This window comes from Vanessa atalanta, chromosome 9 (assembly GCF_905147765.1).
Source record: "Vanessa atalanta chromosome 9, ilVanAtal1.2, whole genome shotgun sequence".
NCBI classification, from domain to species: Eukaryota; Metazoa; Arthropoda; class Insecta; order Lepidoptera; family Nymphalidae; genus Vanessa; species Vanessa atalanta.
Genome location: NC_061879.1, coordinates 6,522,129 through 6,549,709, shown reverse-complemented (window position 1 = coordinate 6,549,709; position 27,581 = coordinate 6,522,129). Strand labels below are relative to the sequence as shown.

General features: G+C 31.4%; 1 protein-coding gene across 7 annotated transcripts in view; it reads right to left on the bottom strand.

The window, feature by feature from the left end:
- Nucleotides 1-27,581, bottom strand: part of LOC125066211 (dachshund homolog 1) — a 128,510-nt gene that overhangs the window by 76,644 nt on the left and 24,285 nt on the right. For 3 of the 7 annotated variants that reach the window (XM_047674190.1, XM_047674191.1, XM_047674193.1), the window contains exon 2: nt 4,442-4,453. The exons of the other annotated variants lie outside the window; for them this stretch is intronic. In XM_047674190.1, the coding sequence (XP_047530146.1) occupies nt 4,442-4,453 (12 nt within the window). The remainder of the gene's footprint in view (nt 1-4,441; nt 4,454-27,581) is intronic. 7 annotated transcript variants of the gene reach the window in all.

Below are 27,581 nucleotides of genomic sequence, written 5' to 3'. Positions count from 1 at the left end.
AGTATCTAAGTCTCCTTGTGCAAGTTTCTTTACCGGATTTATATAATAAATCATGTTCTCGCGTGAGGGTAGATCCAGATTTATTTTTATTTATTTCACTCCCCTAAGATTTAATACCGTAAGACATCGTCCGCAGTTTCCACAATTTCACGCTTATTGTTTTCCCATCCGTGATTTATGGTCAAGTAATAGTGTACAGTATATTCTTGGCCGCAATAAACTTTGTCACCTAAATCTTTACCCTTAAGCCTATTACATTCGACAAAATATAAACCTACGAGTTAAACTTGTAATCAACGAATTACGGTGTATTTTATATTAATGTAATTATTTATACAGCAAGTATTCCTAGACTATAATCCAGAAGACATTAATGTATGTATTTTCTCAATTTGTTTTAAGAATAATAATAGTCGATGTCGCTTTCAGGGGGCTTCACATATTTTTAATCATTATCATTCTGCTTGCCTCTTATTTACTTAGGGTAGATGCAGTGTGCTTGGATTTGGTAGATTTTTACGTCTCGTCCAGACGACAATCTGCTTTTGCTGGTAGTTTTGTTCCCCGCTACAATGCTGGTGGTTGAGGTGCCCAAATGATAGATACGCTTTACAAAACTTCCATTAGTCTACACCCACGGGTTGAGATTGGGTGGCTCACTAGTTTACTCTGTCGGGACCACACTGATCTACTTTTCATAGTATAATTAATAACTTTTTCTTAATAATATGATCATTATATACTTATTTATTATATAATATTATAGTTCCAGGTGTTAGTATCATATATGTCAATATCAAATATCCAGCTGTTTTTTCACTATTAAGTTACTCTGGTGCAATTAAACTACGTTCTTGACTAAAATAAATAAAACTTATTGCCTAAACTTCTCGTAGTCTTATTCTCCACTCGCCTCTCTTCTTAAAACGCTAGAACTATACATATACTAAAAGCAATTCTTAAGAGAGAGATAGTGTGGAACACGTGAACATTTACCGAAGATTGTTGGTTAAGCTTGGTAAGCAGCAATGCGCTTTAATGAATAATTTGTGTTAATAATAATTAAACTCGTAATCTGCGATGAAGAAAGACATAGTGAAAGAGCATGTATTGGATTAAAGATCTGATTATGATAATGCCTCTGTCTCCACGTTCATTTAAAGTTACTAGGTGGTTAAAAATACTCCATATAATTTAATAAAATTTTTGTATTTCCAAATAAAGAATTACTTAAATGCAATCAAAATGAAAAAGTTTCGCTATATCACCAGGATTTGCAATAAAATAGAGAGCAATTGCAAAGGTATACTACAACCATCTCATATCGTCGGACAAGTTCGACAATTATCGAGGGAGCGATGCTGTTATCATAGTATCGGCTTACGCAGAAACTGACTCTCGCCTATTTATTTTTATGTCAGCAACCGTCATTATGAGATACTCCATTAGCTCGGATTGTGGTATCTCGTTTTCGGTAGGTGGGGCGATTCGGTAACATGACGATTTTGTTTCGGTGCGACATTTTGATAAAGGATATCATTATCTATATGTTATAAGTACTATGTCTGTAAGAAAAATATCTAATATTACCAAATACCTATATAATATATATAAATATTTCAAAATATCTCTGTCATAATATAATACATTTAATAATTAAACTACAAGTATGAAAGAAACCAGGCATAATATTTAGAACAATAAATTTTACTCATGCCTCAATAAAAAGTCTTTCCGGTGGTCGCACATCGACAGATGTATACCAAAATAGCGACAATAAATTGGAAAATGACGCGCACAAAAATTGTAACTAATTTATTTTTAACACCTTACTCCAGTAATGCTGGAAGCGTAAAAATCAAACAAAACGATGACTACCACGTAATCGAATATTGGGTTTCAAGGTGCTACGGTTCACTTGGCCGTAGTACATTTTTTATTGATTATTGATATTTTTAGTTTCAAATGAGTTTTCGTATATTCCTGACAATTTATTCACACACTTTAATGCAATTGGTATTTCTTAAGCATTTAATTATATTTGAAACAAAAATATGTAGTAAAATGTAATGAAATAAATTATAAAAAGTAAATACGATGCCTGCTTGCGAGAATACTTCTTACGATATTTGAAACGCACGCTATGCAAGGAAATAGCCGTTCATTTATTTATATAATTTATATTTATATCTAATAACAAACGTTCGGGAGCGCAAAATCAAACAAAACACAAAGCGACGAAATCGAATATTGAAAGTGTCGAGGGACAGAGATAAGGAACGCGTGCCCCTTGCCGCCACTTAGACCACACCGTAATCTGAACACCAAAGCTCACTCCGATAAACTGCCATTAAAAAGCGTTCGATTTATTACTCAACGATTTCCGAACGATTTATATGGCCGTGCAAAGTGCAGAACATTATCGACTTATGTCAATGTATAGCTGATATAATTCAGGATCGTTTACTTAAGGATGCACTGGTCCAAGAATTAGTCTTATTTGCTTTAGAACTGATTAATATTAAAAAAAGTTTGATAAGTAATAAAAAATAAGTAAATTTAAACTTCGACTCTAACCACGCCCATGGTTTTTACATTGTGTAATAGCTTCTATGATACGTATTGATCCGTCAATTAGCCTTCTAGAATAAATCATATGCCACATAATCAAATCAAAAACTACAAATTGATTTTACTATTCTATCTATTTAGTTTCAAAGGATTTTTGTTTAACAAAAACATTTTAAATAAGTGACATTTATTTTCATATGGATTATTAAATACAATAAGATAAAAGTAAAATGATAATTAGTCAAACTGTAATTGTATGGAAAATTTTCTTAAAACAATTTAAAAACATACAGTTCTCCGATTAAGCGATGTACACAAGAAACGCCAACAATCTCTCCGTGTGCAATGACGTAATAAATGTGTAACGCCTTTTTAGCCTATAAGAGAATAGTATTTGAATTATTTACAAAAGCCTGCTTATAATATATTACGGAAAAAACTAGATAAAATGAGTCAAAAGACAAATATTTGTGAATCTTATCAACATTTGCAGAAATCAAACAGCAAACCATACGTATTTATAAGCTATACTTTTTCCGATCAACCCTACCCCATGCCCCAGTGAAACTAACACCGCGGATAGTTTTGCTTTTTGTTATATTTGCTTGGCAATATTCATCACTCACTACCCATGTCACTGATCAAATAGCAACCACAAAGGACTCCCCAGATATTTCTGACAGATCTACCCTTGATAGATAGCCCATTTAACAAATATACATGTTTACTATGATATATTAGTAGATATAATATTAGTAGAAAATATATACTATGTATTGGAATTCTAAAAACAGAACTATATTAGCGCCTTACGGTTGTTAAGAGAACAAACAATCGCAGCTTCATACAAACTATGAATAGACACGAACTCTCTGTTATTATATTCGTGTTACTATTCTCGACTCTTAGTGGACGTGTTCACACTCACTACCAATTACTAACACTAAATCATAACATTCACGTGGCGTAAACATCCTTCCCTAACAAGAGGAGTTTAAAAAAAGTGAAAAGACCAAATACAAGTCGCTGACAGCCGATGGCAAGCTAATAGGCGTAATCTGTTTATATATTTTTTTTAGTCCCGAGCGTCCAAGCGATTTATTTACATGATACACTATAATTCGTATGGGAATGTTTATAAGTGTATAAAAATAATGTAGTACCATTCACGTAAAAAAATAATTGATATAAGTAATAAATATTTAAGTATTAAAAAGGTCATAAGCAGGCATTGATTAATCTTATCCATTTTATATTAATTAATTACTAATTTCGGTTAGTAAAAGTTTATACTTAATTGCAATATATGCTTCAAAACAACCTAAATTTATCATTAACAATTAAGGTGGAGTTAATTTAGTTTTTACGATTTCATTGTAAATAATTTGGTTAATTTCCAATGTACATAATTTTATCGACGATTCTAAATAATAAAACTGTGTATAATATTCTAAAAAGTAATACGATTCTTAATAGTAATATTTGCGTACTATTACATAATGTAAGGATCTAGGATTGATGCTGTCAAATGATTTCACTATCATTTTGTAATCATTTAAAACATCTAGGGATATCTTTAAACGACGTTTCCTTTTCATGATACATCTCTCTCGGAAACACCGTGACCATATTACACCAAACAACGAAGCTCTGTCTTAAAAAATGGCTCAGGAATCGGTAGACGAGGTAAAACAAACGCACGTAATCTTATCTACGGTAAACTCAAACGCAGTAGCAGTTTGTCTTGGGTTCAGTGCAAACATGATAAATGATTTCGGTTATAAAAAGCGTTGTTCTATTTTGTAAACGAGTTCCGGTCGCGGTCGGAGCGAGAGATTCATTCCTTGATTAAATTATAATACCTATTCACCTTGAGAAGTACCTGGAGAAGAAGAGAAACGAACATTATTGATTTACCAGAAAACATTCTAATCTATGCTAGTTAACATTAGTTATGGTAAAAAATTACATCCTTAGGCAACTCATATAAACAAATAAAGCGCAGACTTCACATAATTAAAAACAATGTTTTAATAAAAAGGCAAAGAAAAATTTAATTGTAACCAAAAATTAGAGGGTACATCGACAGTAACAATAAAAAATGAAAGCAAAGCCGCGTTTAAGTGTGTCGTAAAAATAAAAATTAAATAAAAAATGCTTGGGGTGAAAAAGTTTCGGAAGCGTAATTCTGCTTAGCAATTATTTCATGTTCAGATGGAGCAACGGTCTTTTAATATTACCTGTCCCTAGGCTATTAACCTTATCCAAGGACCAATTAAATATTACATTAGCATACGTATTTTTTTCCTTAGGATTATTTTAACTCTCATTAAACAGTCGAGCATTATTCAACTAATTTGTATGACTATTAAAAATTATACAAAACAGTCTATTTTATTCAATGTCTTATTCCAAAGAACATAATCACAGGCAATCAACATGTCATGTTATATACATTAGTTATGTAAATGTAAAAACATTCTAATTACTATAAAATACCTTTTTTATAATTGTACAAGTGTAATAAATTTGTCGCGAAACAAAAAACCAAACACAACACAACCGCGCAGCTGTAAATCTTTGTACAAATCCATAGAGTATTTTGTCATTAAACATCATTATCACCAGTATTAGCCACCAAAGAGATTACATGTAGACAAATCGTAATTTAAAAATTATAATTAAAGATAAATACGAATCTAACAATAAGAATCTATCGATCACCGTAACGAGCAATTTTCTTTACGGAGAACTATTATATCTTATTTCGTATCGTAATTTTAGATAGTCGAACAATTGCAACAGCGTTTTATTTATTTAGTGTACAAAGAAGTCATAAGTTAATAAAGCAAGTCATTGCTATAGCCAGGTAGCCGGTACGTTTCAATTTCTTGAGGCATTTTATTTACAAAACTAATTACGTTTGTCTGATGGGGTATTAAACAGTCCCGGCTGCCTTGATTCGATGACAGTTAATAAAGACATTCCGAACGAATTTAAGATCAGACTATTTCATCTCTGACTCCGTTTGATAATGAAGAAATGTTATTATAGCTGCTTTATTTGTTATTATAGATTGTTATTTGAATATTTTATTAACGATTCATTGTTTATCACTTTAATATTTTAAAGATATCGCTTATTTTTCTTTGATCTGATTTATAGATGAAAAGTTACAAAAGTAAATCATGTTTTTTTCGTTTTGAGAATAATTCTTGCCGAATACGTATTAAAACAATTTTTTTTTCAATAAAAACCTGTTAAAATTTATATTTGAAAAGAGAATTATAAAATGTTGATTTTTATCTTTATCCTGTGGTTTAGAGTTTAATTAGTATTAAAATCGTTTATTTAAATATGCTTAGTAAAATAATAATATTAGCTCGCTCGATAGCAGTGCTTATTGTAGTTCTCTTAGTATTTGGATTCATGCTTAACCTTCTATTGTCCATGTTAATGTTTAAGCAGACACGTGTTGATTTTGTACTCAATTAATAAATAAAAATTCAGTAAATATCAATTATAATATATGAAATCTTCAAATTAAGCACGCGGAAGAAGTGATAAATAATAACACCCCACCTAATTCCCAAGTTTAAGAAAGGAGGACGATTTTTATATTGTTCTTTTTTTTAATTTTTATTACTGTTGGCACGAACTTTGTCGGCACGCCACGTGGTCCGGATAATTGAAATGTCCAAACACTGAATTTATGTTGCTGTTGTTACTATGATACCAGTGATCTATGATACTGCTTAGTTCGGTACAATAAAACTTTTAATATTCAAATAATAATTAATTCGATTACATTTGATTTTATTATTAGGAAATATTATTAAAATACAGTAATTTTAATATTTTTTGTAAGCATCCCTGCTTGCAACAATATTCTATAATAACCGATCCCGCATCCCTTTAGCGAGCAACGCTAGGGCAAAATAATCAGCCCTCAAGGGACAAGCTCTCGTAATTAGCGGCTGTTCATTTCTTAATTTCAATATTTAATTACAAAGGAAACTCGATGACTGCCGAGAAGAAAGAGACGTCATCTTCAGAAAGTCTTGCGAATTCGTTTTGTTTTATTCGTTTTGAATTAAGTTCTGATACTGGCTTCTGTATTAATTCTTTGTCTACATTTTCAAAGAGTTTGTGATATTCGTTACGAAAATCATTACAGCTTAATTTCATTTATAATTAACAACTCTGAATGCAACTATAAACGTATACAATTATAATTGCAAAAAAAAAATTAATAACAAATTGCTATTCAAAATATTACAAATATTATTTCATATTATAGCAATACAAACATATGTTACTGTAAATTTCAGTACGATTGTGTTAAACATAATGTGATCTACATCTAACACTTAACTTAATATATTCGTTCAGAACCCTCATTTGTATCTGACTACATTCGTGGTTTTATTTTAATTTAAAAGCGATTGGGTCCGTATAAGATATACCTCTTTTATTCATTATTCATCATTAAATCATACTTTGATGCAAAATATATGAACGGCCGCATTCAGCCTCTTTAAGGTATGATATTATCTTCAATGTAACTTTATCTCTTTTGCTGAAAAGCCTTCTTTCATTCCCTTTGTCGTAACTCTATTGTCAGTCTGGTAATAGCTCCCGACATATTGTCGTTTTATTTTATTTCCCCCGCGCTTTTATGAAATTTCCTTTTTAACTATTAGCTTACGTATTTTTGATTTGAAATTGTATTTTACAGTGATTCGTATTATTAGTTACAACTATTTTTATCGACATTAACTCATAATGTTATATCGAAATAAAATAGTCAAAGTCAAAGTCAAAGTCAAAGTCAAAAATCTTTATTCAATATAGAAGTGTTTGCACTTGCTTATTGATTGTCAAAAATCTACCACCGGTTCGGAATTTAGCACCTCGGACCTGAGAAGAACCGGCGAAAGAAACTCAGCGGGATATATTTTTTTTTTTTTTTGATTGAATTGATTGATTGATTGAATAAACATTGAAATTTAAATTGAAAACCCAAAAGATTAAAAATATAAAAGACAACATTTTCCTTTGTAAGTGTTTTTCATTTTCCACTTTTCATTGTAACGGTCGTAGTGCGTTTGGCACGTTTTGTTCGGACTCTTTGATGGCTGCTGGTTCGGACATAACCATTCACGCACGCTGTATTGCTGAACTGTTTTATTGTGTCAAATTATACAATTTCTGGACGAATGACCAGGCAACCCGCCCCTGCGACTGCAATGTCACACCCTATTCCATTTCATTTATAATGAAAAGTATTGTGAGAAAATCTGTTTAAATATTTCGACAATTTGTTTTTCAAATAGTAATTACTACTCAATTTATTTACTTGTGTTATCATTAAAATATATTTCAATGATATCACGGTTTATATGATAAGGGCTTTTCAACACAAACTTTTTTGTTTGAAATAATACAATTTGTGAACTATACTGAATATGTTGGAGTTAGACGTATGTATAACTTTACTCAAAAGAGGAGCATCCAAAAAATCAAAGTAAAACAAATTAACAATACATCAGTCATTCCGCAAATTAATATTAGAACCAAGTCTCGGATCCCGGCGCCAAGTTTTTTCTCAACGAGCGAATAATTTAAAAAGAAATTAAAATTTTTCGACCCGTGTCGGATATAACACAATTCTGTTCAATTTACAAATGCATTCTGTACTACTGTGTTGCTTTTAAGGATTTAATAGTTTCCATTTACGGTGATATGGTTCATCAGCAACAATCAAAAATATCTGCTACCGTTCCCGCCGTTTGTTGCGTTTTTTATCTGTAAACGTTCTGTTGTAGCGCTTTAAAAAAAACAAATTGCTACCTGGCGAGCAACACAATCTGTTGGACCCTAAATTAATTTCATCTAATTCTGGTAACTAATATTGTCGAGTCATATATGAGTTATATGCCAACAGCGGCTTTTAACAAGTAGATATTTAGAAATAGATAAATACGAATGTTTCATCAACAACCATTAAAAAGTAACTTGAAAGATAAAAGTAGTTTAAGTGTGCGATGTTCCTTGTCGATTGCCTTGGATAGTTGAATTTATTACTGCATTACTTTTAAAAATGTTAATACATACATATTTGATTTTGTCAATAAAGGGTTTATAAGTCAAGTAGTAATAAAATGTAAAATAAATAATTGGAAACCTCTTTCCCAACTTTATTGATACTCTAGTAACTAGTAAGTGACAGTTTTTTTTTGAAATATATAAGTAGGCTGACGAGCACATGGGCCACCTGATGATGAGCACCCATAAACTATGGTGCTGTAAGATATATCAATCATTCCTTACATCGCTAATGCGCCCGTAACCTTAGGAAATAATATGTTATGTCCCTTGTGCCTGTGGTTACACTGGCTCACTCACCCTTCAAACCGGAACACAACAATACTGAGTACTACTGTTTTGCGGTAGAATTTATAGTACTACTTGCACAAAGCCCTATCACCAAGCTAAGTTAATAGTCATTTTCATTGTTACATAATATCCTCATATTTAATTAAACGAAAATATTTAAATGAACTATGTTGAAAAACGTGCTTTTTTACTTACCTATAATCTTATCGTAAAAGTGATACTCGATTATAAATCTAATAATCATATTGTAAGTAAAGACTACAAAACAATCATAAAAATACAACGTACTCTGTCATGTTTAATTTCATAATGTATATTGAATAAAAAAACTAAATTAATGAAAACAAACAGTCTTGAGATTTGAAACAGAATAGAGTCCCGGACGTGTGATCGTTTAGTGTCGAACGAAAATAAACGTTATGATTTGTTAAACAGGTTATTAGAAAAACATCAGCTGCCGACAAGGAGCAAGGAAATAATCTGTTTTATCAGTCCAGATACCGTTATTACGTCGACATATCAATTTAACATGGAATTTTGATATGATCATTTAATATTCTCTTTTAATCTTGGTACAAATGTTAATGTGACTACTCCTCTATATAATATATATTAGGAACTTAATACATTTGTTTTATTAATAACATGTTTCACATTACGATATATGTACATATTTATAATTATAAATGAAATAACCCAAACCCTATCATGGTTGGAAAATTAAACTAAACTAAATAATTCAGTTAATTTAAACCTAATGCCACAACATTAGGCTGTAGTCTCATTTTACATTTATATTATAAATTAGTTATATCAGTGAGCTTTAAGTTTAATGTTTTTTAAATAGAACTGAACTAAATATATCCAAGGATATTTATAAAGTAAGGATCTTCCTTAACACAATTTATAAAGAAACGAACAACTAGATTAGTTCATAAACACACATACCGGTGTACATTTCAATACTTGCGGGAATTTTAAAATAAACACAAGTTATTCATAAATCAAGACCGTAATAGTTACATTCTGACGCTACGTAAGTACGTCTGAAAAATCTTTTGTTTGATCAGACTCAAACATCTGGATGTTGAACAGAAGTTCATAATAAAATATGAAGAAAAAACACGTTAAGTCCTTTTGTATGGACCGCTTCTGTTTGTACAAACCTATGAATGAACAGTCTTGATACTTTATGCATAATATTAACGGTTAGGAAAATTCGATTTGTATTCCAATATATATAATATAAATAAACCGTTGTAAGCTGTTGATGCATTGTCCTTATCGCTTAATCTTTGCCAATTAATGGACAATGTTAAGCCAACCAGAAAAAAATATAAGTAGTTTGCCTGAAGTACTGCAGTGTAATACGTTAATTGCGTTTATATCGCATAAATAAAAACAGAGAATAGCCATGAATAATATTCATTCATTTTATTAAATGCCAGCATACCGGTTTCTTATTGTAGCGGAGTTTTATATCTACCAATATAACGTCCAAATTGGAATGAAATCAGTCATTGTTTCACAATCTCATAAATGTCAAAATAGTAACATATACTTCTGTTTGAAAACAAAAATACATGCATATTTAGAGCTATAAGTATACAGTATAGTTGTTTTTTTATCTCAATATATTTAAAGATTTTTTAATGTATTGCCGACTCCAAGTTTTAAAGAAAGGCATAACATCATAATTATGTTATTAAATAGATAATTAATTTACCTTTTCAAAACAAATTAACCTTTAAAACTTAAAATACATTTTTTACACATTTTTAGAGAATCTGATAACAATCTTTTGTAAAATAATTAATTAGATTGCACATGAAAATTGATTACGAAACGTAAGTTTGCCCCATAAATAAGCTATGTTTGGATATTTAATTAAACTTGACATAACATAATTATGTTATGAGTGAATATAAAAAAAATACCATATGTTGTGAGGTGAATATAAAAAAAATACCATATAAAATTCACTTAATTGAAAAATAAATCAATATAATATCAATAGGATCAAAGCAATCGAGTTGCGCATCAATTGCATCCGAAACGTACTCACAATGCTTCATAGTAACTATCTGAGATTTGTTTTGATAATACATCATAAAACTATTAAATATTGGATCGCTGAGTGAGATTACCCGAACTGTTTTTACATTTCAACGCAAGTGATAACCGACGAGCGAGTGAAAAAATATATCCCGAAGAAACCTGCCCTATCTTTTAACCGCCGCTGCGTCGAGTGAAGTTTAAACCCAAATTAATACAATTTATCCTAGTTAGAAATATGAACGGCCCTAATCTCAATGTGCTCGTTACTTAAACCCAGATATAGCACCGATCATGGCGTAATCGGTTTGTTATTTCAGCGTTTAGACGAGATGTTTAAACCTTGTTTTGTTTTATCGGAGGCATGTGGGAATCATTCGATTGTGTTCTACATCCGGGTTATGAATTGTTCTTCTTTATTTCATTTTAGGTTACAACTGAGTAATATCCATATGTAAATTTATCGATTCGATTTTTAATTTTCCTTTTCCGTTGTATACAAAAAGAGACATTTGTTTATTTGTCAAGATTATACGTATGTTATAATTTCAAAGTTTCCTGCACTCATATAATTGCATTAATTCTTATGTCATGCAACATATATACAAAAAGATTTGAATAATTGTCATTGACATTCTCATTTGACTATAATTATTTTTAATAATACTAACATATAATATAGATGTATTATATCTATGTTTATAGATTGTATCTGTATTCGACCTATTTTGTTTTGGACATGAAGTCAAATTAAATATATGTACGTCTTACTATTATCTATTCAAGGTCATTTACATTTACGAAGAATGAATAGGATAAGATTCATTCGAAGAACATACAAATGCGAGGAACATCTTAAATATGAATGAAACTACATTTTTCATTCGCTGAGGAATATTATCTACGCCACTTGACATGCGTCAGCAACCAACTTCCGTTCCCAGCCTTTGCTTATCTTAAGCAAATATAAAATTAAACTAATGTAGTACAGAGATGAAAAATATCTTATTCTTTTTATGTTGTGCAATTGTGTACAATAAACCAAACATTTTTTATAGTTAATGAAGTCACAAAAAACACAAACAGCTGAAAAATGTAATCAACTAGCTCTTAAGAAAATCATTACTTTATAACAATTAGTATTTATTTGATTACAAGTCTTATTCACTGTTGCGATTTAACTTGACGTATATAAAGCTAAATTCTGGAATTTACAACAATATAATTCTGAATATTTTATGAACACAGAGCTCTAACTATTTTTGGGTATGATTAAAATTGTTCATATTACACCAATTAATTCAAGAAAAACATTTAAAAAGACAAATAAAGAACTTTTATCGTTATTATTTATAATGACAAAAATATTTGTTAAAATGACATTATTAATCAAACAAGATTGCGTCATCTCTGGAAATTGGAGGTGTCACATTAACAATAAAAACACTTAATAGGCGTAATTAATTGAGCCGAAAATGAAAGATTGAAAAAAAAAGTATAAAGCTAGTCACGCGACGAGAGCTGTCAAAACTCAAACTCTCACCTGTAAGATAACGGTTTATTTAATGCACTTTTAACATAATGCAATACCAATATATGTCTGTCATCGCTTTGTTCTTAACCGCATAATTATAGTGACACTAATGTGATCTTATGACCTTTGATTTTAGTTAAATAGCCTAAAGCTTTTGAATCAGTAAAAACCTTAAAAATATAACATTATAGATATGAAACTTTCTATACGCGTCTTTTAAGATACTTTATGTAATAATTAATAACTTGCATTAATAAGAGAACTATGAATCATCATAAAAAATGATGATAAAATCATGTTTTCTGTTGTCGAATTTTAAGTTGAATTGAATTGAGTATGAGTTTTAAAAGACGTGAAATGTGTACATGTAATATGAACTGCATTGATGCTATGCCTGGCAAATATGTTTTGTACGAAATTATATTTTGCTCCTTAATTATTGACTATGAATAATATAAAGAAAAATTAAATTAAACCTATATTAATATTTGAATACGCTAAATTAACTCTGTGGTCTGTTTGGTACCAGATGATTTGATATACATATATACCTCCAGGTTGTCTGAGACTTGGATGAGCTTACCTTTAAGAATTAACGGAAATAAAAATCTCCTAGAGTAGCATTGATGACCACGACACATTTTCCGGATATAACCGATATGGTAAGCTTAAATAAATGACTGTGTACAAAATATTATGAATTCCTTTTAACAATAAATCTTCATTTCTATTTGATTATATTTAGCAGAATGAATAAAAAATAATATTTGATGTAATAAATGAGGTCACGATGGACTCGGATCAGTCGCGTGCCGTGGTCTGCGGTTAACCCGTGTATTGCTTGCTTCAAATCGCCCCATTAAGGGTATTAACTTACGAGGGACTCGTATTTTTTCATAATTTGCTGCACTATTTATATTTATACATGTATAACTAAATTATAAGAATATTCCATTAATTCTTAATAATTATTTTTTTCTCATGTCATATCTCAATTATTTTATTCGGCTTCAAAAAATCTTTGCTTATCTTTAAATTAATTGAAATATTATATATACATCTATGATACCTGAAGCTTCATCACACTTTTTGTATATTCAGCGTTGAAATGTTTATTTGAAATCACATTATCGAGCATACTCTTTCATATTGGCGACTACAAATCAACACGCACCCCTTTAATTAAACTGGCGGCACTATGTCAACTGTAACTATAGGTAAAACTAGTTAGCTATTAGACGTGAAATAAAGTCTCATATAATTCACTAGTATAATTGCACTACTTTGTTTGCTGTGTGGGGTTGAACTGGCGCAAGTTTTAGCAAACAATAAGGTTAGTAGATGGTGACATCGTTAGGCTTAAGCATTGTAATTCAACGCAATTAAACAGCGTTTAAAAATTAATAATTCTCTTTAGAGTTTTGTTACCATAATACTTATTTATTAAACGAATTTGTGTTTATATTCAACAGGTGAATCTCTTTAAGATTCATTTAAGCTAACGTTTACAATGCTTTTCTTGAGTAATTGGTAACTTTCAAATTTAATCTCTACATAGATTTTACATAAATCAACGATTTTTTGAAATATTTGTAAGCTTTCATAATATAACACGTATTCTATTAGTAACGAATACTGCCCCACTGTTCACTTTATTCGAGATTCTAGATTTCTACGCAGCCTCCATATAAACAACCTGTGCCTAGCTGTTCAATGGAATAATCGAAGCAGCGCGACGTCCATTCAATTATCCCTGAAAATTGAGTCTCATTAAAATAATAAAGCAGCCGGCGGCGAAATCAAATTGAACGATAACAAAAGCTTGTGTTAATTCGAGGCGACAGCGCGTTTTGCTCATGTGCGATAAGGGACATTCAATCGTACAAGTCAGATTCAGATACTCCACTATCGTGAAACCTAAATCATACAAATATTTTGGTACTTGTTTTTTTAATCCATTTATAAAGTTATTTATTAAAAACTACTAATTCAAAAATTCGAAAGCTATGTCATTAACACAAGGCGTTCAAGACATTATTGTACAGTAACGATGTGAACCTGTATGTCTGTATAAAGCCTTAACTCGCATGAAACATATAGTATGTCTAATTCAAGCACTAAATTTAGTTAATGCATAGTGGTGAACACGGTGCATAGATCATACGAACAGCCGACCCTGTTTGCACAATAATAGCGGCGTGCTCCTCAATGCAACCCCAAATGCAATTGTGTACATTCGTGCGAGTATTGAGTTACAGTAATGCGATGGAAACATTTGCATCCTGACTGCCGATAGTTGGGTTGAGGTGTAGAATAATTATGATGGACCTAACATGCGTCAATAAAAATATTACTCAAGATAGTTATAATACATATTTATTAGCTCTAAAACCGCTTAAATGAGTCTGTTTTGATATTTTGTGATAATATCATCACAGGAATGTATATTTAAAATGTCACTTATAAAAAATAGATTTAATTATATCCGGTATAACGGCAGTAATTTTTTCCTAATTGTTTGTGAGGGTAAAAAAGTCATTAAGAAATGAAATGAAAAAAAATATGTAATTTTTTTTAAAATGACTATCAATAATATATTATGACGAAAGCCTTACTCATTCCGCAATTGTTAGCAGATTCATATCTCCCATAAAGCTCCATCCTCCCCTATTTGGTGACCACTTGGTGACACTGGGCGGCCATCCCGCAAATTGCTCTTTCCAAACAAAATTGTCAATAAAACTCATCTGATTCGCAGTTAAACAAGCGAACGACATTATTAATTTATGCGATGTAATATGGCGCAAGCGTTGTCGGGATACAGTGTAAATTATTAATAGTGCTGGGGTAAAAATTAAGCTTAAATCGAATGGGTAGTTTGGACAGTAACGTCCGTTTTATGTTTCTATGGACAGATTAATTTGTAGGGCGATAACAGTCCCCGAAATCTCTGTAATAATAATCACGTGAATCGCGACACATTGAATTAATGCGCAATGGAAATAATTATATTTGTATGTTAATGGCTGACATTGTTGACAAATAAAAAACCAATATTAATCAAAACGCCAATATAAATTAATTAATATCCTTTTAGGAGTTTACGGAGGTGAAAATGAAACAATCACATTTCCTGCCTGTAGGCAGGTACTGAAAAGCAAATAGCTCCCTCGCGTCTTGATATTATCTTTAGAGAAAGCGATTACACAAATCTGAAGAAGCTATTAATCCGGCTCGCTGCCCTCGAATGGCATCATGGTTTGTTTAATAAAATCGCGAATTTACATATCAAAACCTACAAAGGGGCATAATTGGACCCGATGACTTAGAAAACGTAGTGGGTGAGGCGGGTGCCACCCCGACAACAAACAAAGGAATTATACCCGCCTCAAGAAACTTTTAGCAATGGAAAACGCCTTAACAAACAGACGCGTGTGTATCTAATGAAATTCCTATGGTTGCATAACATACCCGTGTGAGCGCTGAACGTTATTAGCGGAATTATTTCTTAGGGTAAAATCTTTGAAGGCGGCTGCTCTTTCGGAAAAGTTGTTAAGAAAATTGGTTGAGTACTTTTCAAGATTTCATTAGTTTCTAACTATGTAGTGAGCAACGCTAGACATCTAATTTATTGGGTAGGCGTAGCTGAGGGAACGAATGGGCAGCGAGCATTTGAAAATGGAATAGAATTGCCGAATCACGCTGCTTTGAACTGGAGCCGCCGCGACACGATTCGTTAGGAGACAAATGTTTGAATTTAATTCTAAATTTTTTTAGGTGCTAAGTAATTAGTAACGGTATGTTTAACCCGCATAATTCGATCCGCAACTTCAGTAGCTACCTCATTCCGATATAATTAATTTTGTTGATGATTTTGTACACGACTTCGAGTTCACTATTTCAATGCAAAGATTGCATTTACTTATTCACAGCAAATCATATAACTGTAACGTAGAGTTAGCATTACTAAAGAAGCGTAATAATCATTGGAATTTGAACAAAAAAATCAATTCCAACTAAAACTTAGAGATCAATTCCGTCATATCTGACGCAACTTGAGAAGTATTTCAATAACGTCAATTACCGTTTCTCACAAAAATCAGGGTAACTTCTTCTAAACAATACAGAAGTGGATCGAATCGCCTACTGAATCGTTTCAAGTCACTCCAAAATACCAATGCTATGGGAAAGCGAGTCAAAATATAGGGCTTAATAGATTTCAAACGGTATTTTATATAGGTATAAAATACGTAAAATATTCAATACTTTTTATTGACGTTTGAAATATTTACGGTGAAAGCTTAGCAGCAAGATAGCAGAATAATTATACGTTATTGCTGCGACAATCTTAAGACGAAATAGAAATTGGATTTATCCGTCTCGATATGAGCGCCATCCATCGTCGGATCAAATGCAAGGCGTGACGATGAATTATCGGATCTATTAACTCGCACGACTTTAGGATTCCATCGCTGAGTAGATATCGAAACATATAGAACGACCATTTATTTTTGAACGTGAAAACATTTTTTTTTTAACTAGAAATGGATTTTTATATGCATTGTAAAGCTTATGACATTGTTAATTGAACTCTTATTTCGTATGTATTTTAAAATAATTCTAGTCTATTCTATGTCTTCAAAGCTCTGTAGCGTTGAACAGGCGATTTGTACTAATTATTACGCGCGAACGAAGCAGGATGCGATTATTTTTCGCTCGGAATTGCAAAATGAATTCACTCTTAAAGTAAAAGTGAAAAAATCACCTCTAAACATAGTTACTTAATTAATTTGTTATAATAGAGTAATTAATATGTGAATAATATTAAACAAGATATTGACCTGTATTTGGTATAATGACGACCTTAAAAGACAAAAGCTCTGAGTTGCGTGGAATAATGGATTTTGATAGGCACACGTGTACGACTGTGACGTGTGGGTAGTGTAACCTAACACGTGCTAGAACAAAGGCTGACAGACAGAAGTGTCAATATCCTGATGGAGAGCTCATAAGATGCCCCTATGACGACGGCTGCACTCATTCATACCATATAATAGCACTTTACTTAGTCTGTGGGAATGTTAGAAAGACGCATTAATTAAAATTAAATTAAGAATACAAAATAGACTATAAATTTCTTAAAAGTGTGTACATATATACTTTTTTTATTTTCACTTTAATTCAAAATAGAGTACTATAGAAACAGTTTTTTCAGATAATCTTAAGCAAAATTTAGTTTGAATTAACGAATACGGAAACGCCGCGCATGTAATATTCCAGAGATCTTATTATTGTATTAATATAATTATTCAAAAACAAATACAAACAAGTCATTTCAAATTTACGTCGTAAGGAAGCTTTTAGATTCTATTAATGTCGATATTCCGACTCCCTAAAGAGTTAGAAACACGGAATGGAATTACTCGTTCCCCTAAAAGTCGCCATCAGAATTAGTGCCACAATTTACTCTGGATCGAAGTTTTGATATTTCCGCTAGCTCCTTTATCAGTTTCTGTTAATAAAAATAAATTTTAAAGTTAAACTTTATAAGGATATTTTTATGACAGAACCGAAAACGATTATGTATTCGCGGATAAAATTTACTACATCTGTGTATCTGGTCAGGATAAAAAAATATACCAATTTACTATGTTGCATTTAAATATATACTGTACCTCCTATACGCACGTTTGGTTTAATGGCTTCTATTATTACGCCACGTCATTAGCAAAAATAGTTAAAATAATTGAAATACCGATTGCAATTATTCAGTATTTTAAATTGACTCTTATTATTGTCGTTTATTAAAGACAACTTATTTTAACGAAACAACAAGATTAAATTATTTCTTCCATTAGATGTAAGGGTTTTGAAAACACAGAAAGTTATAAAATCTTAAGCGGAGACATGCAAACACATTAATTAATAGAACCAAAACAAACTTTACAAGTCTATAACCGTCTTGCCCCCGACAACTTTTACATTAACACCGGGAAAGGGGAGCCATTACGATTGCACCTATTACTGTGCCGTTAAGACCCGTACCGTCATCGGCAAATGTCGTTTGCTTTGTAACAATGCTCGAACTTTTATAATAAAGACATTATTAAAACATAATATTTATTCACAAAGCTTTTTGTAGATATTATATGTAACTGACCAATATTACACAAACGTCGGGCATCAGTAGTCAAACACGAGGTGGATTACAAACACTCAGTGGTACTTGTCAAAATTTAAATCCACGACCTTCAGTTAAAATTCACGTGTTCAATCTACTATATAATCTCAACTCACAAAATAATGTTACAAACGAAATCGAAACCTTTATACTAGGAATTCATCAAATACATTTTATTTAATCAACAAATCACCCAAGCAACGTAAATACCGCTTTAATGCTCCAAACGTAATAAAAGTAAATCCATATGATAACGTACTTTACTACTTGATATGTGCAACAATGTAATGAGGTCCAATCAACATTTCAGCAAAACAAGCCCGTCAAATAAATCCAACAAATATTTTAATAGGCACATGCTGCGAGCCTCTTTATTGGTAGTATAAATGCGTCCGTAAAAGAACCAACCCTTGCAGGACAAAGTCTCACTCAACTATAAAATAAATCTAGCGAAGTTATCGTCTACAATAAACAGTCACCGCAGAAGGCTATCGTCAATTCCCACGCAAAGTTGCTGTTAATAAAAGCAACAAAATTATATATTCAAGAGTTAGAAGGTGGTGGTATAGCAGTTAGGGCCTTCTACGTGGTCCGAGTTACAATGCAAATTACCGCGGAGGGGTGCGTCGATGCCCTCTAACTGTGCGACTCGCAAAGATGGCCGCCGTAATGGTTAAATGAAATTATTAAGCATTGTCTTGTGAAATCGGCCACAGTCGACACCTGAGACTCGGGCTCCGAGGACTTAATGTGGATATCCTGCGCGTTTGCTCTTTACTAACAACCTCAAATAGAGTAATCTCGATATAGAGTGTTTATCATAATTTTTTATATTTTATTAACAATAATAATTATTTTTACGTATGTATTTATCTACAAAAAAAGCTTAATATAAATAATATGCGACTTATTGATAAAAATAAATATATTTATATGTAAATAAAAAGCTGACTTTTTTAAAATAAATTTTAGAAATATAGACGTGTTCTCAAAACCTCATATTATTTATAGACTTTGTGAACGCTTAAAAAATCGTGCTAGGAAGCACTTCCACCCATTTCCAACGTCAAGACATTACTTACGACCCTCGACTGAAAGCTTTGTATTAAAATTTAAATCTACTTTGCAAAGTGTATTTTATACACGTGCTTCTGCAATTTTGATCGTTCATAAAGCTCCAAACAGCTACTATTATTACGTTTCACCTTAGCGGTATTGGGTGTTACGCATCTCTCCCTAACCATTCCGGTAACATTTCGACTTAGTCTCCCACGAATTTAGTATGCACAATGTTAATGTATTATAGAAGCTTTAATTACCTACTCGTTTGCGGCGTGCTTTGCGGTTCAAATGTTGATGTTTATTGTCTTAGTAAGACATAAATGACTCGAATTAGTTTAGATGTATTCAATATTAAATTAGTTAGTAAACTTCGTTCGAGAATATTTATAGGATCAACGCCGTAAAATTCGATCCATAAAAAGCGCTTCTATTATTCAGTAATGCGAAATCGATGTTCGAATTCGCGTCTTACAAAAATAAATTAATTTCAAAATTTGTTTTCGGCAACAAAGGCCCGAATCCCTACTCATGGCCGTCTGAAATTCCTCTTTAATCCAACGCATGCCCACTCCGTGTTTTTAATTTCACACAAAAAACTGCTTCGAGTTGGTGATCAATCAAAACTCGCGTTCGCTTTTTTTATTCCCCATTGCAGTACGTACCCTTTCGCCTTTCTGTAACCACTATAAATGTGTCTTTATTATTTTGTTTGCAAAAAGGAAATGGATACACTTTGAATTAAATTAGTTTGATGGATTTTTGTTGAAATGATTTATCATCATATTGTTTCATAACTTAATAATGAATATTAAATTTATCCTATTATAGAATTATTTCACTATTTTTTTATTTCAATACTACACTTAATTAAAATTGTAAATATCATAAGAGTTTACCTATGAATATAATAAATATTAACGTCAGCACAAACGGAAGATTGTATAAAAAATGCCAGTCACAATTTATTTTATATACATATGAAATATAATTCATGACTAAATGCTAAATTATAAACATATAATATACCAATCAAGTGGCACGTCCGTCAGTTGTATGTCGTGATGGTTAGAGAAAGTTTTGGACCTGCTAGACAAAAAATAAATTTAAATTCATATACGTCAAAGAAATATGCCATTACAAATTACTCAATCACAGTATCGTTATCAACTTATCATCAATCAGCAAACCGCACCAAAAAAATCTCGCAATAAATTGAGATCTTGTAATTATCTTGGTGGAAATAAATCGCATATTATAATTGTGTCTATGAACAAAACCTACGATTAACTTCATGGAACTTTCTATTATTAAAAATTTTAAATTAAGTGAAATTAATACGCTCAATTTAATTTTTAATAATCCTGCATTTGATATGAATACACCTAAAATAATTTTAAGTTTATCTCTTATAATATACTATATAATATACTCTTAATGATTTAAGGTTGAATATATTTTTATTACCATTGTGATCAGTCCGTCTGTCTATCCGATCGTGTGTCACGGTCGATCATGTGTCTCAGTTATAAACTCGAATTTGGCTGTGACGCGACAAGAAGTAAAGACCATGAATTCAAACCAAAATAAAACTTGCCTTCCTATGATATTATGACTATTACTATTATTACTTGTGCGTTACTGGCTTTTATATTGTAACAATATTATATTAAAGCTTACGCTTGTCGTGAGTCCAATACGCTCATGGATTATAATATATTTTGTTTAAAAAGTAAATATATTAATAAATGTATGCTTAATTTTTAAAGAAAATATCATCAATCGTATCATCGTTGTGACTAATACTATCTAAGTTTTACTATTGATATAACAAAACGCTTGCTTAAAACGTTAATTAAAAGTAAATTTTTAACTCATACTAAATCCATGAAACACATGTCTCTGAAATAGAATAAAAAAGAAATCGACGACAAACAGACCTTTTACAAGATAAGATGTAATCTTTACGGGTACTGATAATCTGCACAAAATCCTGTTTAAAGAACACGCAACAGTGGTTTTGAAGGGCGAGCTCTTTAAATCTCAGGACACTCCCACACTTGCACAAAAGTTTTTACTAATGACAGACGTACTTAACTTCTACGTCTATGCATTCGTTTATGCAATGGCGCTCTTGCATGTAACACCAAAAAATCTTTTGTCACGTAATCTGGATTACTTTTTTAAATACTATTGTTGGAATAAAACTCTTAAGATCGTGAAAACTTTTACAATACTTTACTTAAAAAAAAATCTTAAGCGTTAAAGGATTTTGAATACGCAAAAAAAGCTAGCACTACATATGAAATTTCATTGAAAATACTTGTAAATAATCAATTTGGTAGTAACTCGTTTGAAAAATGTTATATTGAAACATATTTTATATAGAAAAATAGCAACATTTTCAGTAAATTCAGCTTTGTAAGCGACTGCAACACGTATTGAACAAACAAAGAAACACATTACAAAGCTATAAACCAAACAACAAAGGGACCGACGTATACGTGTTGAAACTGATCCATCATGTCTCCTTTTAAAATAACAAAAACTCATATGATGTACACAACAGATGTTTTACGAAAAAACCAACCCCAACGACCCTTGTATAAAAACTTAAATAGACCTTAAAAAACGCCAACTGTAATTTTCTATTAGGATGAATGTAATTTCCTAAATTAACTTTCTTACAAAAACGTTTAAATGCAAATTTGCTACTCTGATGTATTAATATAGACTTAATTTTGACAGATTGAAGAACACCACTAGTCCAATAATTAATTTATATCGAAATTCCAATTAAGATTACTTCCATCCTATAGTTTTGGCAGGTGCACCCAAATAAAAATTTTATGCACAGTTTATCTTCGTTTTTATGAAATGATTATATTTTAATTGAAACATAATATGAAAGTCCATAGGTATAAGGCAATTTAATCGGTATTTGGATAGCTCAATTCGAACAACAAACATTAATATCGGAAAGTAAACATAATATCGACCAATAAAGAGTTACACATATCAACATGCAAAATTCCAATTAGATTCCAAACGTATGAACGTGATAAAAGAACCGTTATTGAAGTCGCTTATCTGTGTAATTAGAAAGGAACTAAGCTGGAACCATTTGCGTTTATAATGGGAACTTTTGAGCGCAATACAGTTGTTTGATAACAGATAAAATATGTGTATTGATTAAGTTACAATAAATAAAAAAGGGTTATGATAATTCCAAATGACACAATTCCATGTCACATTTATAATGAATTATTTCCTACTTAGTTTCTCAATACAAAATAGAAAATATTAAGGCCCCTTTTAGTATATAGTAAATGGGTACAGTCGTTAAAAGCTTGTTGAAAAAATTATCTTCCACGGAATTGGCCTTTTCCACTTACCGCGGATTCGTCATAAGGGAATGCGCCATCAAATATTCAATTTTAAAACAGCCGCTAAAAGCGAAATGTCATCGCCCATACAAACGCAGCTGGGACAAAACGATTTAGAAATTTTGATACAGATGGGACACGCACTTCACAAGAGATAAAATAAGAAATTGCATTAGCAAAAGTGGAAATTTAAATGAAGATGACATAAACATTGACTCAGCTGTAGTGAAATTACCGTCAATAACTGTTTAGAGTACGCTAAGAGGGTATGTTGATGACATGTCTCGAACGATATAACTTCCTGAAAATTATTCTGTCAAGAACAAGAAGACGTCAAGGAGTAAGAAAAATTTCATTAGCGCCAATCAAAATGACGAGGTCCAAAATGAAGCTCGTAAAGAGAGTCGTAATCACGGACTTCAGCAGCACCCCTCAACGTGAGGTCTTATTAAAGGAATAATATTTACAAAACGAGACGCCTCAGAAATCCCCAAATTAAGATTTCGCTGAAACCCGCCCAACTTCCACAAAGTGGAATCATTAAATTAAAAATGTAAACTTTTCTCTTAGCAAGGTAATGGGCATCCCGATGTAGATAAATAGATGAAATAGCTGCAAAAAGGAGCATTTTCCTGTTCATTAAATTTTTCCTTCACTTTTTATTTCGACCCCTGGTGCTAATTTTGTTGGAATTCACGCCCCTCAGCTCCACCCGCTGGGGCTCAATCACAGAAATTTTATATCCGGAATTAAATAAGTACCCGACCAAATTACGAACAAAATTTAATATGAGCTTATTTTTAGTCAAGCATCTTAATTAATCAGATACAACATCCTACTTATTACATTCGTATCTTCAATTTCCCGCGATTTCTTTATTATTAAAATACATAAATATTTCGGTGCTTCTTGATAAACGTTGCTGTTCGGATGACTTTGAAGTATTTCAAGATGTCAATCAAGAAATATTCTCATCAACAGCAACTTATTCCAAGGGTGATTTATGTTGCTAACTCAATTGTCTATAAGATCGAGCTGTAGAGACTCCACAGGAAACGTCAGCGAGGTCGGTAGTAAATGCAATTATAGCTACTAATATGCCGTCTGCAACCAACACCCTCTATCACCCTGCTGCTTCAAGCGATACTTCCCTTTAATTGTTTTGAAGAGATCATTTAGAAGTTAGTTCTTATGATGTTGCACCTGAGTTTGTAAAACAGTCTTAATAAGTAGAAAATATCTTTCATTTTCTGATATTTAAAAATTCCGATTTATTCCTTGTGACATTTATGTATAAAAATAAGAAAACATTGTTTTATGGTATAAAATATAGCTAATATTTTATTCCATAAAACATTGAATAACATATTGCTTAACATATCAATTACTGTTTTAAAATAGCAAGAAAGCGATACAGATTTAAAAAAAAAAGAACAAATTTTATGGAAATAATATCTCATCTAATACCATATCTTTTATAGACAAATGTTTGTAATATCAAATTCCCTTTAAGATATTGATTGGTACAAATAAGGAAATCGAATTATTCAATGTCCGCCCTTCATTTGTTTCCTCTCCCCTAAAGCAAGAGATGAAGAAATTCTTTCTGAGTTTTCGATTACTTGTCCAATTAATTTTATAGATTCATTTGTCTTAGATGCTTTGAAATATTCATTCGCTGAACTTCATCGAATCAAATTTATTTATATGTTCTGTTATACCGTTACGTAATAAATTAATTGCAATATAAAATTTATGACGATGAACCGTTATATAAAATAAAATATTATACACGACAGAATTCGATAACTACTAAGGTAGGTACCAGAACTTTAATTCCAATTAATGCGCAGTACATTCATTAATGCCAAAAACGTTATGAAATATTGCCAATTTAAGTCGTTGTTATTTTATTTCTTCATTATTATTGTTAGCTACCGTGTAAAAAAATTACCAATATTTTGAGTAACAGGAACTGATGAACGAAATAAGACAAACTATATAATGATATAAATAGCGGTAAGCCGTTACGTTTCATCAACTTTACTTGGATAATCTGCACCCTCTTCGCAGTGACTTGGAACATACACGTGTGGGTCAGGGAAGGTTTACGCAACTCGGGGTATTGTGATGAGAGGGAAAGTTTACGTATCTCACGCATCCGCGCGCAAGTGGGTGAGTGCGGTTACCGGCAACCAATGCACCGACCATTCATGACATAATTTACAAGAGGCCTCATTAAACACAGGAATGATGCACATACTGTAAATGTAAATTATGATTATGATTGATTGATGTAACGATTTATTGTATTCTTCAATTAACTGTTCTTTGCAGCTCTTCAGTTTCTTTGCTCGATACCACCCAATATATAAATATGTTTTCAATTATCTGCTTTCGGTTTTTAATGTTCAAGATACTTAGACTCTCACAACAGGCAATTGGAAACGAAGCTTAATTAGCAGAGGATCACGGACGCAATGCGAGGGGTGCGAAAAAAAACGCTTTAGTAATGTTTTTTTTTTATTTTATTTATGGTTACAAATAATAATTTTAAATCTTTTAATCCAACTCGTCTTATTTTATTACTCGGCAAAAGTAATGAATTTATCTATTTACGTTTGATTTGATTTGGTATTTGATATATTTTACTAAGCAAATAATTTGTTACCCTCATTTAAAAAAAAGAGTTATCATGAGCTCGAAATGTGGTACTACTGGAGTCTCGTCTCTTTTGGAGAGGAATTTTCGGACCTTTGTATACCACACTGCTGCATTGTGGATTGGTTGAATTAGAAAATATAACTTTTAATTTGTGGTTTTTTTTTCTATTAACGAATAAATTGTGATTACATCGGTATGATATATCGGGTTTTTTAATTTTATATTTTAGTTTTTGAGATATACTCAAAAGAAAACGATAAATTATCTAGTTATAATTTATAGAAATTTATTAAACTAATGTAAACATACAGATAAATTACTTTGTAGTATTATAAAAATAGGCGTCACCTTGGTCCCTTTTACAGAACATTTTCATTCTGTTTCCGAAGTGAAAATTACCCACGGACGGTCAAAGGGTTAACGATTTAGTGTTTATTTGAATTCGTCCTTTGTTAGTATAAAAGGCGTCAAAATGTAAGTCGATCCTTTGTTTTGATTTCTGTTTGCTTTACTAAAAACCTTTCCTCCTTTTAAATACCTTATATCCCCTTCACAACATTTATTATGTTTTTATGTAATGTAAATGTTCCAACTGAGTTCTGTTGTTTGCTTATAATTTTTTTATTTATTATAAATAACTAACTAATAACTTTAAAAAAAATCATCGTTCAAATTTCTTTATCTTATTTTAAGAATAAGTTTAGGATTCATAAGCGATATGAAATGACATAGATCTGTTTAAATTTTGAGTCCATTAGCTTAATCACGATAATTATAATAAGTATTATCTTGATTCGTCTCCGTATGGGCGGCAACTCAAAGGATTATAGTATTTGTTAGATTTTTTAAGGCGTTTGATGTAGGTTGAACTATTTACTATTTTTGTAACTCAGATGGTAAAGTTAAAATATCGATAAATTAAAAATGATTTATTGTAGAGTTTACTTGAATAATACTACGTTGACTGTTTACTCAGTCTTAGGTTTTGTAAAAAGTTATAAATAATATTAAAATTATCGATTGCCATATTTGACAGATGTGCTTGTTGATACAAAACGCGCTGCTATTGTTATCGATTTTTTTTATTCTATGACACGTATGGAATGCAACAGCAAGGCTACTCGGCATTGCGGTGATCGACTAAAACATGAGAGAGAACGGAATACATCTTTGTGTTCTTTTATAAGTACCACAGCATGGCATCATTCCTCAATGAGGTGTCTCAGTGGGGAGCCTACAGTAGCTCCGCGGTCTCTTTTTGTGCGGCCAACGTTTTATCAAACATGTTAATGGCCGGCTTTATGATGCCAACAAAAGAAGCGTGCCAACGGAGGCGTTAAATCCTTTACGATTTGATGATGATGATCATGAATTTGTCATGGGATCAACTTGGACTCTCGTTACTGCTCATGCGTGTACTAAAATCCAACGAATATCACTATTGTTATTTTATTTTTTTATTAATCATACATTGTTAAAAAATAATAATAATGTGTTACTTACCGAGCTCATAAAGCTTTTAGAAATTTAATCAAAATAATAATAACACAGTCATGCTCATAAAATTAAACATAAATAAATGCATTCAAATATACATGGACTAAACTACGGACAAAGATTTGTAAATTTATCTGTGATTCGTTTAGGATTTAATTACCAATATAAAATTATAGAAAGGGTGTAACCTGGAAGCAAAACAACGACAACTAACAATCACCCACAATGGTTCTGA